The sequence below is a fragment of the Panthera leo genome, chromosome C1 (genome assembly GCF_018350215.1).
Source record: "Panthera leo isolate Ple1 chromosome C1, P.leo_Ple1_pat1.1, whole genome shotgun sequence".
NCBI classification, from domain to species: Eukaryota; Metazoa; Chordata; class Mammalia; order Carnivora; family Felidae; genus Panthera; species Panthera leo.
In genome coordinates this window covers 131,329,598-131,347,999 of record NC_056686.1, presented here as the reverse complement: position 1 = coordinate 131,347,999, position 18,402 = coordinate 131,329,598, and the positions used below count along the sequence as shown (strand labels likewise).

General features: G+C 33.2%; 1 protein-coding gene across 1 annotated transcript in view; it reads left to right on the top strand.

Annotated features, from left to right (window-relative positions):
• Positions 1-18,402, top strand: part of LRP1B (LDL receptor related protein 1B) — a 1,882,572-nt gene that overhangs the window by 1,189,263 nt on the left and 674,907 nt on the right. The window contains exons 19-20 of the mRNA XM_042948663.1: positions 6,512-6,592; positions 7,714-7,881. Of these exons, the coding sequence (XP_042804597.1) occupies positions 6,512-6,592; positions 7,714-7,881 (249 nt within the window). The remainder of the gene's footprint in view (positions 1-6,511; positions 6,593-7,713; positions 7,882-18,402) is intronic.

The window sequence follows — 18,402 nt, the reverse complement described above, 5'->3', positions numbered from 1 at the left end:
TATTCTTAACTTGTCGTTTATTTTAATTTGGATCCTGTATACATTTTCCACATGATGGTCACCTTTATATACATATAGGATGTGGACTACATACTCTAAAACAAACCTATGATAGCTTTACTTTGAGAGTTCATTAATTAGTTAATTAGAATTATTCATTTTGAGACCAAAAAGGAGAAATAAGTAGGAAGATTCCTAGAGATAGGAAAGAAACAAATTGGATCTGAAAACTACCTCTAAGCTTTGTATACTGGATAAATAGTAGTACCATACCAACGACGATTACCCTTGAGAGAGAGGGAAAATTGTTGCCATTTACATAATAGCATACATATAACCTGGCAATAAATTTTAAGTGAAAGATATAATAGATAAATTGAGCACACCACCTGCAACAATAGAAGATTTTTTAACAGTCCATTACTCCACATTAAACATTCTATGAGGTTGAAGTAACTACAGAAATAAAATATAGTTTTCTTTAGTGTAATTTTAATATGAAAAAATGTAAGCCACTTCCATTTATATATTTTTTTCTCTTTGTCAGAGTTAATCAGGTAATCTTTCCAAGTGTCTTGCAATCTGTGTCTCATGGAAGATCCACAGTCAAAGGATATTTATCTAAAGTCAAGAAAGAAAAGATTGTGTTTAACATTTAACTCTTTGTCAAATATAAGAATTCATGCTGGTATTTTAAAAAGAACAAGTACCTAGAAACAGACTGAAATATTCAGATACTCTTTTTAACCCTTAAAATAATGCTAATAGGGAAGAACAGAGAAAATGTTAAATTTAATTTAAGTAGCTTTTGTTTTATTTTTTAGGAGAAGATGTATATTGTTGTCAGAACTCATTTATCTGTCACTATTAGATACTGGTGATAACATACTAAGAAATTATGGATACATTATTTTCCAACATTAGTGAAAAATGAAGTGTCCTATATTATACTTAAATTTTTGGTGGAACTCCTAAAATGTGTTTCACATTTGACTGCATTAAGTGGAGAAAATCCAAAGATAATTTAACGTTTTAAATATATTCTTATATTTTTTTTCTGAAATTCAGTTATTATCTTTTATTGGAATACTGTGATAATCCCAGGAGTTATTTGGGAGATAAGCCCCATTTTTTTGCAGATAAAATGCTTTCAGTGTGTTGTGCATTTGCAGAGGATGTTTCTTCTGACTTCTTGACCTTTAGGACTTAAAGGACCTGAGAGATCAAGTTACAAACCTGACATCTGTCACCAGAGAGGCATTGTGATTTATTCTAGGTCACAGTGCTTTATCAAGGAAACATAAATGAAACATTAGTAATTTCACTCCCTTATATGTGTCCCTTCAATTAATACCTCTGTTCTTTGTAGTGATTTGCCCTATTCTTTCTTCTAGTCCTCATTTTTTTAAAATTTTATATAATTTGCCTCTTGTCCTATACTAAATCAGACAATGTGGTTACCAAGAGAAATAATGTAACTATTATGTAAAAAATAAATCAGAAATGAGATACAACTATCTAAGTACATATATGCATCATATGCACGTATGTATGTTGCATTCTCTGTGGTCAGGTATATGACTTATTTTCTTAGAGACTGAAGGTATACCGGGTTTTAGATTATTTTATTTATTTTGAAAGTTTTTACCCTTTAGAAGCTAACGTTCAGATTTGGGTCACGAAGGGGACTGGATTTTAGACTCAGAATCTGAGACATAGAATCCTAAAGGTCACTTGGAAAACTTACTGAACAATAAAGTATTGCCAAATTTCAGATTATCCAAATGCTTGGGGTGTTTTATCACTTTCCTGGTTAAATGTGTGATTCTGGTTAATACGTTCCTAAATTTATAGAAGAGAGATTAAAAAATGTGAAGTAACCTGTTATAGATTCAACAAGATTTGATGTTTTTCAAAACTAGATCTCATCATATCTTAGAATCTGCATTTTAATTTTATTCATTTTAACCATAACTTACACTGATGTTTGGTTTAAAGTCACTATTCATATCTACTGTACATCTTCTAAACATTAAACATTTATGCAAAGAAGAAAACATATTTTGGACAAATTTCCTGTTGATTCTTGAAACATAAACACATAAGTTTTCATTATCTTGTCAGGTAACAAGAGAAAACTCTGTTAGAAGTATTGATTAAAGGATGCCTTGGGCATTTTCACTTCTTTTGAGCACTTCCCCTTATATGTCAGAAAATTTGTTGAGTCACATCATGGATAGCTTTTGATACAGTCTTTTCTCTCTTCATATCAGTGATTGCCTCCTTTTTACTGCTGTCTTTGAATAATGTTTAGGCTCTGATCACATTTTGGGGGCTTAAAAATTTAAATTTATTCTATAATTTGTATCTTGAAGCACGTCTTTGGTAATCATAAAATTTAATGGAGATTTGTTCAGTTTTAGGATAATTTTGATTCATATTCAATACCTCAGATGTATATACTCAAATGTAACCACACAAAGAAATAGCTTTTTAAGAAGCGAAAAGCAGGTAATCAGTGCCATATCAACCAGATCTGGTATGAGCCCACCACTTTCCCTACATGTTATTTATGAAGTAATATCAATTTATGTTGTCATTTGGGTAAATTACCAGTAGTAAACATGGCTGTCACTTGTAGTCTGCTCACTGGTTGCTACTGCTGGTCAGTCTGCCTGATTCTCTTTTCCCAGCTCAGCTACACACTAGAGAGAATTCTCATGGGCTCCAAAGTTGACTTACTCTTTCACCATTTTAAGAGTGAGGATGAATATTTTAGCCTCCAATGTAATTTGAAATATTGTGAAGATACGGCACAGGATATGTCTTTGACACTATCATGCAAAATTAATTTGCTCACATTTTACTATTCTAGCTAGTTGTGACTTGCCAAAAACTATACATTAATATAAACTTTTAACTTAACAATTTCATAGTTTTTAATAAAGGAAAAAATGCAAATCATTCTATAAAAGTTCTAGCAGTGTCATTAAAAATTCTTACTTTCTGACAATACCATCACTCATGTGATTCACTGGTTAAAATAGTATGAAAGTGCTCAGTAACATAATTTTGGGTATTCTGTAAAGTCCTAACTCTTAGGGATGATCCAGAATAGACCTTTGGGAAACATAACTGTTAGACAGGCCCAAGTCCCATAAGAAGAGCAGGTCCAATATGAGGTCTGATTTTAACTGCCATTCAAACCTTCTTATCAGTAGTGCAGTGCAGGGAACTGCTGTCCCCAGGAAGAGAGCATGATGGATGAGAGCATCCTTTCCAATAGGTGAGAGGGCCTAAAAATGGAGGGCAAGGGCATGGAGCAAACTGCCCATGTGTGAGCCCTTGACTCAGCCTTCAGGCTACCTGGGATTGGTACTTAAAATATTAAAAGATTTTTTGTATTCCAACATTTTATTTAAATCCAAGTTAGTAGTAGAAGTTATTGATTCATCACTTATATATAAAACCCAGTGTTCATTACAGGTACCCTCCTTAATGCCCATCACCCATTTTAAAAGAAAAATGAAGGATAGACCTAAAGATGCATGACCAAAATCATTAGGTAAATCTTGCATGTTCTTCTCTGTAAAAAATAAATTAAATATTGACAGTGTTATAGAATTTAAAATCTAAAAACTTTAGTTTTTAATTTTTTTTAAGTTTATTTAATTATTATTGAGAGAGAGAGCACAAGCTGGGGAGAGGCAGAGAGAGACAGAATACGAAGCAGTATTCAAGTCTGAGCTGTCAGCACAGAGCCTGATGTGGGGCCTGAACCCACAGACCATGAGATCATGACCTGAGCCGAAGGCAGACATTTAACTTACTGAGCCACCCAAGCTCCACCAAAGTTAAAAAAACTTTAAAGTACTGCTAACAGACACATGAAAACTTGTTCAGTATCACTCATTATCAGGGAAATACAAATCAAGAGTACAATGAAATACCACCTCATACCTGTCAGACTGATTCAAATTAACAACACAGGAAACAACAGATGTTGGCAAGGATGCAGAGAAAGGGAACCCTCACTCTTGGTGGGAACACAAAATGGTACAGCCACTGTGGAAAACAGTATGCGGGCTTCTCAAACATTAAATAGAACTACTCTAAGACCCAGCAATTGCACTACTAGGTATTTGCCGAAAGGGTACAAAAATACAGGTTTGAAAGGGTATATGTACCCTGATGTTTATAGCAGCATTATCAATAATAGCTAAATTATAGAAAGAGCCCAAATGTCCATCGACTGGTGAATAGATAAAGAAGTTGTGGTATATATACACAATAAAATATTACTCAGGTATAAAAGAGAATGAAATCTTGCCATTTGCAATGACGTGGATGGAGCTAGAGTGTATTATACTAAGCTAAATAAGTTAGAGAAAGACAAATACCATATGGTTTCATTCATTTGTGGAATTTAAGAAAGAAAACAGGCAAACATAGGGGAAGGGACAAAAAGGAGAAAGGGAGGCAAACCATAAGAGACTCTTAACCATAGATAACAAACTGAGGGTCCTCAGGGGGAGGTGGGCAAGGGATGGGTTAAATGGGTGATGGATAATAAGGAGAGCACTTGCTGTAATGAGCACTGGGTGTTATATGTAAGTGATGAATCACTAAATTCTACTCTTGAAACCAATATTACAGTGTATGTTAACTAGAATTTAAATAAAAACTTGAAACAATAAAAAATGATAGTGTTATGGAATTTAAAGATAAAAAAACTTTAAATGATTGAAATCTCCAACATTGTAAAATTATGCAGTAGTGACTAGTATGGAAACCAAATGCTAAAACAGTGGAAGTATTTAAAGACACATTTCTAATAAATACAAGGAAGTCTACCATACATAATGAAACAATTTATGAGAAATACTTAAACTTCAAGTTGAATACATCTATATACCAAAAACATAGGTATGGTAAAAGCAGCTTAAGTACATTCATGGATAGTAAATGAAAATAATATAGGAAATTGGTGATGGAATAAAGAATGGAGGGAGAGTTTGATGAAGTGAACTCTAAAGACCTGTTTTTTTATTAAGGAAATAATGGCCAGTTTTAGGCAAGCGTAACTTTTCAGAGTTTATTTTCTTACGGCTAAAATGATTGGATATAGTCAGTGTTTTGTTTTAAGCTAGGAAAGATATTGTTATTATTCATATATCCTGTAAATAGTATTCAAAACTCAAAAAAAAAACTACAGATAAATATTTGTGTAGTTAAATAACAGGTTAATACTTTGGCTGAAGAAGTTTGGACAGCCAAACACTAGCCTGCTCAGCCATGTTGGTAGCCTTGAGACAGAGCCTGTAGAGTACAAGTTGAAAATATTTATGGTCTCCCTCCCACCAAATATAGACTATGATTGTAAGCCACTTGTTTTAAGGAGAAGAGCAGCCATTTGCTACAAAATGGCTTTGTCTCCAGCTGTCAAAACAACAATATAAAAGAATGTGGGGCACAGATCTATCTCCATGTGTCAGTTTCTTTGTATCAGTGAACTGATGGAGGTTTTTTTTTCTTCTTTTTCTATTTTTTGATGTCTGTTAAATGAGCTCTTGTGGGTGATGGTTTTATAATTCCATGAATATTGTGCTGAGAGCTAAAATACCTGGTATTAAGCACATTATGTAAACTATGTGAATTGCTTTCACCATAAATGAAAGTCTTTTTCCTGGCAATTGTATTCTTTGATTACTACTACCTTTTGCCATTTCTTTTCTTTTTCCAATCAGTCTAGATTATTTTCTTTTCTTTTTCCAATCAGTCTAGATTATCTGATCATCTTATGACACTTTGCTGAATTGACTACTCCTTTGAATTAGCAAGTTACCTCTTTTTAGAATCTTTTTCTATGCTAATTCTATGTTTGTCTATGTTTAAATTTTTTGTTGTTACAGATATTTAAGGGTTAGGAAAGGAGGTCTTTGGATTTAATAGAGTAAAATTTCATTTTGAATTCTAATTCTTTACTGTTGTCGATTTTCAGAGAATTCTTGTGTTTTGTGCTTTGGGTTTTTTTTTGTTTTTTTTTTTTTTACCTTAGAATTCACTCCTCGAAACATTTATAACTGTATGATATCCATGAACTGATTTTATTGAGATGTTTTGTTTGTTTGTTTTTACTTTCACTTTGTGATGTTGACACCTCTAAAAGGCAAACTTATATCTTACTATCCTACTTGGTTCTCTATTCAGAAAAGGCCTTTCTGTTTAAAGTATACACGCGTTACTTTGCGTATAATGAATACAAATGGTCTTTCACCATATGATTCTCCTTGCCTTTCAGTCCCTGTACAGTATTCATTTAAAAAATATTAAAAGTATGGGTGTCCTATGTCCTCAAGAAGTTTATGTCACTATATCTGTATACTGCTTCCTCTGTGCCTTTTGTCGAAGACAGGGGTGGAGTTCTGGTCACATTAGCAAATGAGATACAATTTAAGCCAAGCATAGTCAGTAACATCTTACCTATTGAGTGTTTTTATACCTTTCCTAGAATTTCCAACTTGTGAGCCACTGACTCAATTTATATGCAAAAGTGGAAGATGCATTAGCAGCAAATGGCACTGCGACTCTGGCAAGTACTACTGTTCACTGTATTGCACTGATTTGATTGGGGGCCTGACTGTTGGTGAGACATAGTTCATAAGAGAAGCTTGCAGAGCCAACAAAATGGCTAAGATAAGTAGTAAGAGGGCACCTGGCACTTCAGCGGGGATTAGCATTAAGAGTAATGGAGGTCAACATCTGTCCCATGGGACAATGAAGAGATTTGTGTTCAGACATTATGCTGGACATTGTCTAATTCGACAGATGTGAAGTAAAGGGGATAATTGAGGATATGACCTGGACAATTTGAGTTCCCCAAAGCATTTATGTAAAGTGCTCTGTACTCTCAGGACATAGGAGTTTATAAATTATTATGGAATTATCCAAATGGTCTCATTTCTGCCACCTTGCTATTTATGTACAAATGATGTTTTTTTTTTCTTATACTCAATTGTATCCCTATGCTGAATTATACCGAACACAGGTAAATGAATTATGTATAAGTCATACATTCTCAGCCACTGATTTCAATTTAATCTATTTCCACTTCACATTTCTCTCACCTCCCTCCTGCAATGGTTGTTAATAAAGAATATAAATCATTGCTAATGATAGTGACAATTTCCCAGTATAAATACACACTTATCAGTTAGTAGGGGAAGGGGAGGAAGTAGTCACTCTTCATGTTGGAGAATGGAGAAGAAATGTCTGAATTAAAGATACGGTTATACACTGTGGGGTGTAGAGAGATTGTGGGTCTGAACAGTTTTCCACAATAATTATATCACCAGCTGTATCATTTCATGAAATTCCTGCACTCATCATTGTCCTCTCATTTTATAATTATTTCATGTCGCATAGATTTGTTGTCAATGGTTAGTCATTTCTGAGTGAAATGGAAATTAAATTTTAAAATCCAAGTCAAGGATTTCTTTTTCCCTCTTTGGTTAGTAGTTGATGTGAAAGCACAAAGGAAGCAATGTCAAAATGAAAATAGTTCCCCCACTATCCATGGGAAAGTTGATCATTGATTCCTTTATCAAAAACAAAAGAATGCTCTATATACAAAAAAGAAACGTTAGAGATTTGGAAGAAAAATTTTATTCCTGGGTCAGTTTTCACTCCCTTGATGTTGGTGCTTCTTTCCAGATGATGACTGTGGGGACGGCAGTGATGAAGTTGGCTGTGTTCACTCTTGCTTTGATAATCAGTTCAGGTGTTCCAATGGCAGATGTATCCCAGGCCACTGGGCCTGTGATGGTGACAATGACTGTGGAGACTTCAGTGATGAAGCCCAAACCAATTGTACCAGAGAAGGTCAGTAATTTTGTGACTCTATGAACTATCATTTTAAATTGATAAATATATATATATATATATATATATATATATATATATATATATATATATATATTTTTTTTTTTTTTTGAATATATATATTATATATTTATATATATATTTATATATATATATTTGAATATATATATTATATATTTATATATATATAATATATATATATTTGAATATTTCAGAATGGATATTATATTTTACTCAGCAGTTAAAAACATGTATATTTGGAACAGTGTAAAATAATTTACAGATCACTTTCACTCTTTTATTTGTCTGGTTTCTCATTTTAATACCTCCTTATACTCCGATACCTTCTGTGGTTTTGCTTCCTACTTTCATTAGATGCTTTAGTTACTACGACTTTAATTCTCTCCAACTTCTAAATTGCCAAACCCCAAACCCATCTCCAAGGAAAACAAACAAGCATACTAAACAAAGAAACAAGAAAGACATAATTTTTATTTTATTTGAACACCAAATTTGTTTCCTTAAGGCTTGAAATAACCTCCTGTTGATTGTTGATTCATTCCAACTGAATAACTCCTAGAATGCAAGCTGCAAGAAGGAAACTTGACAACAGGTCGCAGCATATCCATGGGCAGCCATACCCTGTCATTTGCATGCGTTACTTTGCAAAATTTGGTCATCCATAGGGCATGTTAACAAATTAGAAATCATGTTGGAAATATCATAGGAAAAAATCATTAGGCTGCCAAACATTCATACAATCAATAACATTTTTTTTTTAGTAGAAGTTTTCTTTCTGCTTAAGAATTTGGAAGAATTTGTCATTCACTCGTTCATTTATTCTACTAATATTTATTGAAGACTTTCTATGTGCCAGTCACTATGCTTGTAGAAAAAGATAGATAAAAGGATAAAGATATGTGGTCCCCATTCAGCATTTAAAATCTAGCAGGCAAACAGAGAATAAAATGATCTATTTAATGAGTTGGGTGTTGGAGTGGGAGGCATATATTGAATGACAATAAGAAAGGAATCATTTTCAAAGTATTTTCAAGGGCATATATTTGTCTTCTGCAACATTTAATAACTTAGAAAATTTCTATAGTTTTTTTCCTCTGATGTGATTCCTTTTGTCTTTTTTGTTTGTTTCCTGTCTGTGTCCATCCCTCCCTCTCCTCTTTCCCTTTTTCTTTCTCCTTCCCTTCCTCATTCTCTCTCTCCCCCACCCCTTTCTTTATCTATATCTCATTCTTGTGTCAGTTTCTCTCTTATTTCAGTTGGTCCACTAATACATATGAACTAGAGCTTTATTCATCAACAACCTTGCATGGAAACAGAAATGCTGTAAAAAAATACTTTTTTCCCCTTTTTTCTTTCTATATTGGAAGCATTCATCTGGGGTGTGGTTGGTATGTCATTACTAAGTTACACTATGAATATAAACTGCATTTCCCCCCACCTCACAGATGTCTTTATAGGCTCCTCATGAGGTGTACATCTGTGGCCTGCTGGCACTGCCCCCAATATGCTGTGAAAGATAAATTTCCCCAAAGTTAATTTACTTTCATCTCAGAAGTGAGATCCTATCCCTCTTTCCTATGTTTATTTGTCCCTAAGTTAAAATAATTATTGCACATTAAGAAGTTTTTGAGAGCTTGCTTTAGCTTCATGAGTATCCAGAGCAAGTGATACACAACCCGTTGTAGCCTCACTAGGTAGTTTCTCAGGTTTGGAGTATAATAGAATCGGTGACTATTGAATGTTAATGACCTTCACTTCTAGAGCACCTCACTTTCACTTATATATTACTCTAAAGAATATACTGTCAACGTGAACATCGTGCATTTCTTATATGATTATGGTAATACACTAAGGAAATGATCCAGATAATCTACATGATTCTTGGACATGTTTCAAGCACAGAATGAGGAGAACATCCTGAACTAATTTATATTTATCAGATTATAAATTCCCTAATCAAATACTCCACTTGGTGAATACAAGTTGCAGGAACTGAAGAAAGGGAACAGTCTAGGATGACTTTGCTATAAGACAGAGTATTTCAGAGGACATTTACATATTTTTATCCATCATTATTTTATATATTCTGATACAGAAGTTGTAAAATAATCATGGCACATAGAATTGTTAAAGCTGATCAGGAAAGTCATTTTGCACATGCAGGTTTTGTGAGACCATTGCCAAGGTAAAGTAGAAATTTCATGCAATTAGTCATATAATTTAGTCTCAAAACCTGCTGTGGAAGAAAGAGCAGGGGATTCTGGCTTGAGTTTCAAGACTGGCTGTCAAAACTGATCAAATCCACCGTATAATTGCTCAGCACTTTGCTGTACATTGCCTGGGTTAAAAGAGCATATGGTCTAGTTTCTCTCAACTTAAATTGATTTCAAAAGGGCAAAAACACTCTTGAATTCACTTTTAATTGTAAAGAAGCAGAAGAAACCAGGAAATGGATCATTCCATATATAACCACCATATTTAGAAAACTTCTGCATTTATGTTCAATGCATATTCTCTCTGAGGAATTTCTATAGTGATCATTTTTTTCATCATTAGTATGATTAATATATGGGGAAAGTATTAATTGCTAATCCCTTTCTAGATTATACTTCTCTCCTTCCCCCTCATGTTGTGATGGTCTTTCCTCTCACTTCCAAGCTCACATACTAGGCACACAATGTGCAATATCTTTGAAAAGCACTGTACACACACACACACACACACACACACACACACACACACAGGGTCTACGAGCAAGAGTAGAATAGAAAGACAATCCATAGCAGACTGATTTCCTTCCTTTGTCTCATTGCCTGTTTATCATTAATTTAGCTCTGATTTGTTTTTGGTTGTGACAGCTTTGGTTGGTACATATTTCTATAGTGAACCATTAGTAAAGCTACTGGGTGTATAGTTTTTTTTTCCAAGTGAAAGAATAGTTTGTTTTTCAAGTGGAAGAATTTGGTAGAAGGGAACACCCTCTAGAGCCTTAGGTCTGGCCATTTAATAAGTATCAAAAGGTTTTGTAAAGAAATGTTTTTTACCTGTAAAAACATCAAGAATAAAGTTAAAATGAGACTTTGCTCTTTTCTTGCAAGTGTTTAGCTCTCTGGATATAATGTAAAAAAAAAAAAAAAACAGAGGAAGAGAGAGAGACAGACAGATTCTGTACAAATGCATCTATAAAATACCAAATGTATACAATTAATCTTATCTCATTGTTGACAGTTCAATTCATTTGAATTATGTATGCTTTCATTCTTCTACTCTTAAGGGGAATAGTCACAACCATATTTCCCCCAAGGAATAAAGCATTTCTAAAGTAAACATATGCATTTTTTGGGGGGTTATCTTTAGACAGCTATTCATCAGGTCAATTTCCATGCATAAATTGTTATAAAAATGTATACCGAATAATTTCAGCATGGATTTGATGGATAATGGAATAGGTTTCTTTAGAATTGATTTTGTCTCAATTTTGCAAAGTAAAGAAATCATTTGACCCTAATTTATGGTGATTGTCCTTTAACTTTCTGTATGGCTGTCTAAAAAAGGGAGCATTTACAGCCAGCTGTACTAAGTGAATAGTCTGGGTGACGATAGAACATATGTGATCTCTCATTTACATCACAAATACAAATGAAATGCAAATTTAAAATTAAGCATGCATTGACCTTCAGTTTTGATTTATTATGAATTATCTTTAACAAGTTCTCAAATCCATTAGGGAATTAAATGCATAACGTTATTAATATTATTTCTACAAATGGTCATATTCTTCTGTTTTAACTGTTTAACTTTCCTTCTTCTTTGGAAACTTTCACATTTCTTTTGGGCTTTGTATTCATTTATTTATTTATTCATTCATTCTTTCATTCATTCATTTTACCTACTACTTCCCTGTTCACAGATTTAAGAAGGAACCTAGGATAATTTCATTTTATCTTTGTAATTACATAGTCAAGTACAGTATTTGATACACAATGAATGCTAAATAATTATTGAGTGAAAGAGTTTATTTCTTCACTACAAAATTTGATTATACCCTCAGAATCCAACCCTTATTTGTTTTATATCATATATCTAATAACTTTTTCTGTTCCTTTGACTTACTCCCAGATCCTGGAGTTTATGTTTACAATGATGCACAAGAAAGACTAGCTGTACTGATCTATTCATGTACATCTCCTTAATAAAGTAAAGTCATTTTCATTTATCAGAAAAATACTGGCATGTTCAACCCATGATTCAATAAAATAAAATAGACAGGACATCTCCCTTATCTTTTATTATTGTTTATTTATTTTTAATTTCTGTCCAAAACAGAGTAAATTCCAGAAAGATAGGAAAAGTTAGTCTATTTTTTTGTTTGTCTCTGGTATCTATTATTTGTTAGTAAATGCCAGTGAAGAGATTCCATTAGTAATAATTTAGTAGGGGCAGGGGGAGGAGTTAGTATATATTAACACTATATATATATATATATATATATATATATATATATATATATATTAGTATATATATTTGTATATATTAACAGTAATTGCCAGGCACTTTACATTTGTTATTGCATTTAATCCTCACAATAAAGATTACTCAGAGGTTAAGACGTTTGCCTAGGATTACACAGCTGGAGTTTCAAATAAAGATTTCTGTTTTCTATTCTTCCATCCAGCTCCCTGCTTCTGCAGCTGTGCAATATAACCTACCCCTGCCCTTTTTTCTAACTCTTAATGCATTAACATTTATATGATCTCCCAATAATTACAATATTTTTCTCAAGTGCATTCTCATTTTTTAACTTTAAGAGAAAAGAAAGAACTTTCTACTTGTTACAGGTCATTATAATGAAATATTCCAAAGGACACTAGAAGGAACGTGGACCATTATATTAAATAAGCTCAGTAAATCTGCCTCTTTTGTTTGTTTGTTTCTGTTCTCCTTTCACTTCCACAATTCATCTTGATAAACTGGATTCTAAAGCTTTGTCATTAGAATAGCTGTGGACTTTCCCACAAAGGCAATTTCTTCAGTTGCCCAAAGAATATGTTAGTCTGCCATAAAAATTTCACCTCACAGATTTAAAAAATATTTTAAACTGGAAGAAAATGAAAAGATCATTTAGCTCAGTTATTTTATAGTGCAGATGAGGAAATGGGCTCATCTCCATAAAATTATTCTTCTGTGTATGTAACAGTAACAAAAACATTGCTGCTTCCTGGAAGGAGCTGATAATGTTCTGTGTTAGAGATTTGAGACTGAGAACTTTGTTCCATAAAGACATTTCTAGAAGAGGTTTTGGATTCAAGTGATTATGCTGAATTCTTTGTGGAAAATTCAGAAAGGTCAGACGGTACAGCGAACCAAAAAGGGATAGCATCCTCCCTAGGGACATTGAATCCACTCCAATCAATGCTGGTATGAAAACTTGACTTGTGACTGAAGATTTGGGTTACATATTTAAGCATTGAGAGAATGGAAATTAAAACCAATATTTCCTGAATTCCAGTCCATGTATTATCCATATCAGCTGAACCCATCATCATATTTTTAGCAGCACAATTTCCTAACCACATAGAAAACAAGGTACCAGGATGCCTCAGTTTGTTGAACAACCAACCCGTGATTTTGGCTCAAGTCACGATTTCACAGTTTGTGAGATCTAGCCCTGTGTCAGGCTCTGTGCCAATAGTGTGGAGACTGCTTGGTCTTCTCTCTCTCCCTCTCTTCCCCTTCCTCGCTTGTGCTAGCTTGCTCGCTCTCTCCCTCTCTCAAAGTAAATAAATAAACATTAAAAAAACCAAGATAATAATAAATACTATACACAATCAGACTCAATCATCTGTTTGTCTTTCTCTTATAAAGATATTCTGAAGATATTTTCAATTACTTTTTACTGAAACACACAATAAAAAATGCTATTATTTCTCAATCACTGAATTTTCTTGACAATCAAATATCGTCTTTTAATTTGAGGAAATTAGCAAATTGTGTACTCAGAAAAATCATATAATCCTTTCTTCTAATGGTTTTTAATTATTCTTCTTTAATGAAAATACAGATGGTTTTCTGAAAAATACAATGAAATGCAAATTTGAACTTTATCTACTTTTAGAGAGGTATAATATCTACTTGCAATGAGATACAAATTGTCTGGGTAATTTTATTCACTCACAGATTTATTTATTTTCCTTGGGAAATGTTAATACTGAGATATCAAAATAATGTTAATTATTAATGGATTTTATCCATAGGAAACTCTTTTTGTTTTCTGGGACAAAATAGCTCTTTAAAGGTCAATGTCACCTCAATACTATAAATAACTTTTACATCAATAGCAAAGAAGACCCAAGGTTTTTGAATCAACTAATAACAAGGCCTGTTTTGAGAATCCATAATGTTTCTGGCAATGTGATTATCAGGACAATTAAAAAGAATTAGATAAATATAATTTTAAAAATAAAATATTTAAAAAATGGTTCATAAAATAGGAAGAAAGAAGTCAATTATCTTTATTTAACTATTCAGAAATTAATAATAGATCCACACTTCTTAAATTTAGCTCTTGTATTAAAATAGTAATTATGCATTTTGACACCAAATACAGTAATATCTCTTGTTTTTTTAAAAGATACAATTAATAACAAAAGTCAATATGTAATGAAAAGACTTAATTTTAATGAAGAACCTCAGCTTGTTTCTTCCTCCTTTAATAGAGCCAAAAAATAAGGGCAAAAGTGAACTAATTTCCATAGTCTAAATTCTGCTGCCTTATTCTTGGGTTGTGGTTAATGATCAGTGAAATGGTAGGACTTCAGGCATTCAGCAGAAAATAGAAAAAAGAAAACAGAAAAGAGACAAAGGACATGGATAATATACAATGTAATTAATTCACCTCTCAGTAATTGAGTATTGCCATTCTTTTGTGAAAGTAAAGAAATAAGCAATAGGATAGAACTTGTTTTTTTTTTCCTGTAGAAATAGTTGTTAGTTAGCTTCTTTCAGAACCTATTATAACTGTCAGCCTTTATTCCTTTGTTTAAGTGAACTATCAATTGAATTTGCACTTAGATATTATATTCCTGCAATGTGATGAGCAGATTTATTCACTTTTTGTTGGAGAATTTGTTTTTGAGTTGGTATTCATGTACATGTTGATTTCCCAAAGAAAATTAATTGGGATTATTTGAATCTAAAACCTTTCCACAAATAACTTTGGTGCATAAGAGCATCCACTTAAACTACCATGACCTTCCTGGTAGGAATAGGCTATTCCTGGCACAGAGTAGTCACTGGTTTCAGAATCTTCCAGCACAGCATTTTGTTATTGTCAATATGTATGCACTTAAATGAGATGTTCTATGAATCGTATCCGTAATTTATACCACTTTACAATAGGAGCTGGAAAATATTTTCTATAAAACGTCAGATAGTAAATATTTTAGATTTTTCCCATTACAACTACCCAGCTCCATTGTTTAGGCACAAAAGAAGCCATAAGATTATATGTCTACAAATGATTCTGTGTTCCAATAAAACTTTATTTACAAAAACCAGTAGTGGACTAGAATTGGTCTGCAGGTCATAGCTTGCTGACCCCTCATTTAAAAAATATACAGTAAAGGAGCTACAATCTCACATAATCCTTTATGTGCATGTTTCATAGAATGAATCTTAGACAAAGGCAAAAGATAATGGGGAGGAAAAAAAGGCCAAAGAAAGAAAAGCCATTAAAAATTTCTAAGTAATATTCTCAGGCTCTTCCTCAAACATACACCTTATATGTATATGTTCATACACATACTTTCTTATCAGAGTGTTCTGCATTATTTTAAAATATCAAATCAAATAATGTAATCTTTTTATATTTGTGCCCGGTAAATATTTGACACCTGTTGTGAGCTAACTTATTGCTAAGGTAAGAAGTAAATTCCAAATGTAAAATATCTATATTGCAACCTGTTATAGTTAATAGTATCTAACATATCTATTAAGGTGATTGGCTAATTTGAACAGTATGTGGAAAAACAGACTTCTCAATTACATAGCCAATTCAACAGATTGATACATTGTGTACAGTAATATTTAGATGCTGTAGACATGTATCATTCTCATAATATATTAAATTCTAAATAGAATGCTCATGGTGGAGTTTCAAATATCAAAACTTAATTTTAATGAACTAAAAACAATGTTTTACTTGTTTTACATAGATTTAACTTGTATACTTTAACTTACTGGGGGATATTTAGTATAACCGCATTACAATTTTGCTTCAACATTTGTTTTGTGTCTATATATCTATGTATTTTTAACACCAAAATCATTTTAATATTACATAATTGAATTTGTGCTTAGGTGTCTACACATTCTCTTCCATTTCCTTTTCTTCAGCTTTTCTCACTGACCCAAAGAGTAAACATTAAAGATTTGGAATATGGTCTCTTCTTTATTATTAAAATTTCCATTAAATCCCAGGTACCAATAAATGGTTTTCATAGTCCCATCCAACTTCTTTTCAGGACAGTCTCCAGTGGAGGCCACATACAGGGGTAGAAACAGTTTGTTAGTATTGAAAGTAAAACACAAAAACCATGCCCTGGAAGTGTGCTGAGGTGGGAGGAAGAGAGGGGTGGTCAGATTAATAACCAAATGATATAGCATCTGTAATCTAGATAATATGGAGGCCATCATCAAGGTCCAATAGGATGAAAACAAACTGAAGAAGGAAGCCCTGGGCTTGACTTCATTATTTGTTCACAGCAGAAATTACAGTGCTATCTGGCAGGCAGTAGCCCCTAGGGAATGCATCTCACATAACATGGAGAAGATCAGAACAGTGTATCCCACCACCCCCAACACAAGTTCCAGATAGGCTAGAAGGTAGGTTTTAATAAGCAACCCTCCCCTAAGGGCCTATAGAAACCAAGGACATCCTAACCTACTAATGGGATGTTAAGGGTCTCCTGAGGCAGAAGTGGGCCAAGGTTAGGTCCACGCCCTGTTGGAAAGTGAAAAGAAACTATTGACATGCTGCCAAACCAATTCTCAGTAGTTTCAGGGCAAGTGAAGACTATCTAGGAACCTTCAGCAAACAGCTGCCTTAGGTAAAGGAATTATTAATACACAGTTATTCAAGCTAGGAACTGAGCAGGGACTGACACATGGCGATTGTAGGTAATGCAGGAAGCTATGTGCACATGCAACACGTAGTGCTTTTTACTTTTCAAAGAATTTTACAATGAATGACAAGTTAATGTATAAACTCCATTAAAACAATAAAAAGTTTTTTTTTTCTCCCTAGATTGGTCTCACAATTTAAATAATTCATTATATTTGCAACACCATTATTAGCTATTTTCTCAGGGGGCTTTAATATTTCTTTAAAAAAAAACAGTACATTTTTTCACCCCTGTTTTTCATGTCTTTTTAACTTTCGGATGAAAAAAATTCCTTTCTGTCTCTCTACAGTTGCTAGTCTTCTAACTCGAAGTATTTAGTCACAGTGAATTCATTTAAATATTGGGATAAATTCCACTGTCAGTTGCCACATTTCCTTCAGGGCTCTGCATTTATTTATTTATTAGATTCCCCAAATTGTATGCTTGGTTTAAATAGCTTCGGGGCAAAAATACAATAAAATTGCATTAGTTAAAAATATAACCAGCATCAGCAACATGAAAACATAACAGTAAAACAGCATGAGCATATACATACAAACATAGTCATCATTTTAACACTCCACTGGGACAAGCCATATTACAAAGATGGATTGTGTGCCAAGCCCTGAAGCTTAAGCAGCTAGGGCTCTGGGGAACCACACAGCCCTGGAACTCAGGTTGGAATGGCTATCACAGGCTCCTCAGAGATATGCAGCTCTCCATCCAGGGGAAAATCAACAACTGTTAACAGAAGCAAATTTCATTTGGCAAGGTTAGGGGGAAATAAAACTCCACAATTTTCTTTCTGTTTTTTTTTTTTTTTTTTTTTGGCAGAGAACATCATTTCTAAACATCAACACACGCCCAATCATAACAGACATTAAAAAATAAGTCTGGCGTATTTTTATTTATGTCAGGGAATTGGATGAGACCTGGAAAAGGAAACAAAATAAAACTGTGTGTGTATATATATGTGTAATAATCTACTTGACTTTAGTATAAACTTTGAGCTAACGTAATTATATATTGTATTATATATGTAATTGTATCATACACACACACACACACACACACACACACACACACACACACCCTTGTAAATTTAAAGAATCTTAGATTTTTTTCTTTTTCTATTTATTGTCTAAATGCTTCACCAAGTGATCTATAAATAATAATGTGTATCTGAGCATATCAGGATCTAGCTGGAGGTCTTTCTGTAATTCCCAGTAGCCTTCAGACTTAAATCCAAGCCATTCAGCAAAGCATACAGGGCCATTCAAAGTCTAGACCTTGCCGACCTGACTAGTTTTCTGTTTCTCCCCTCCTCCATCAAAGACTA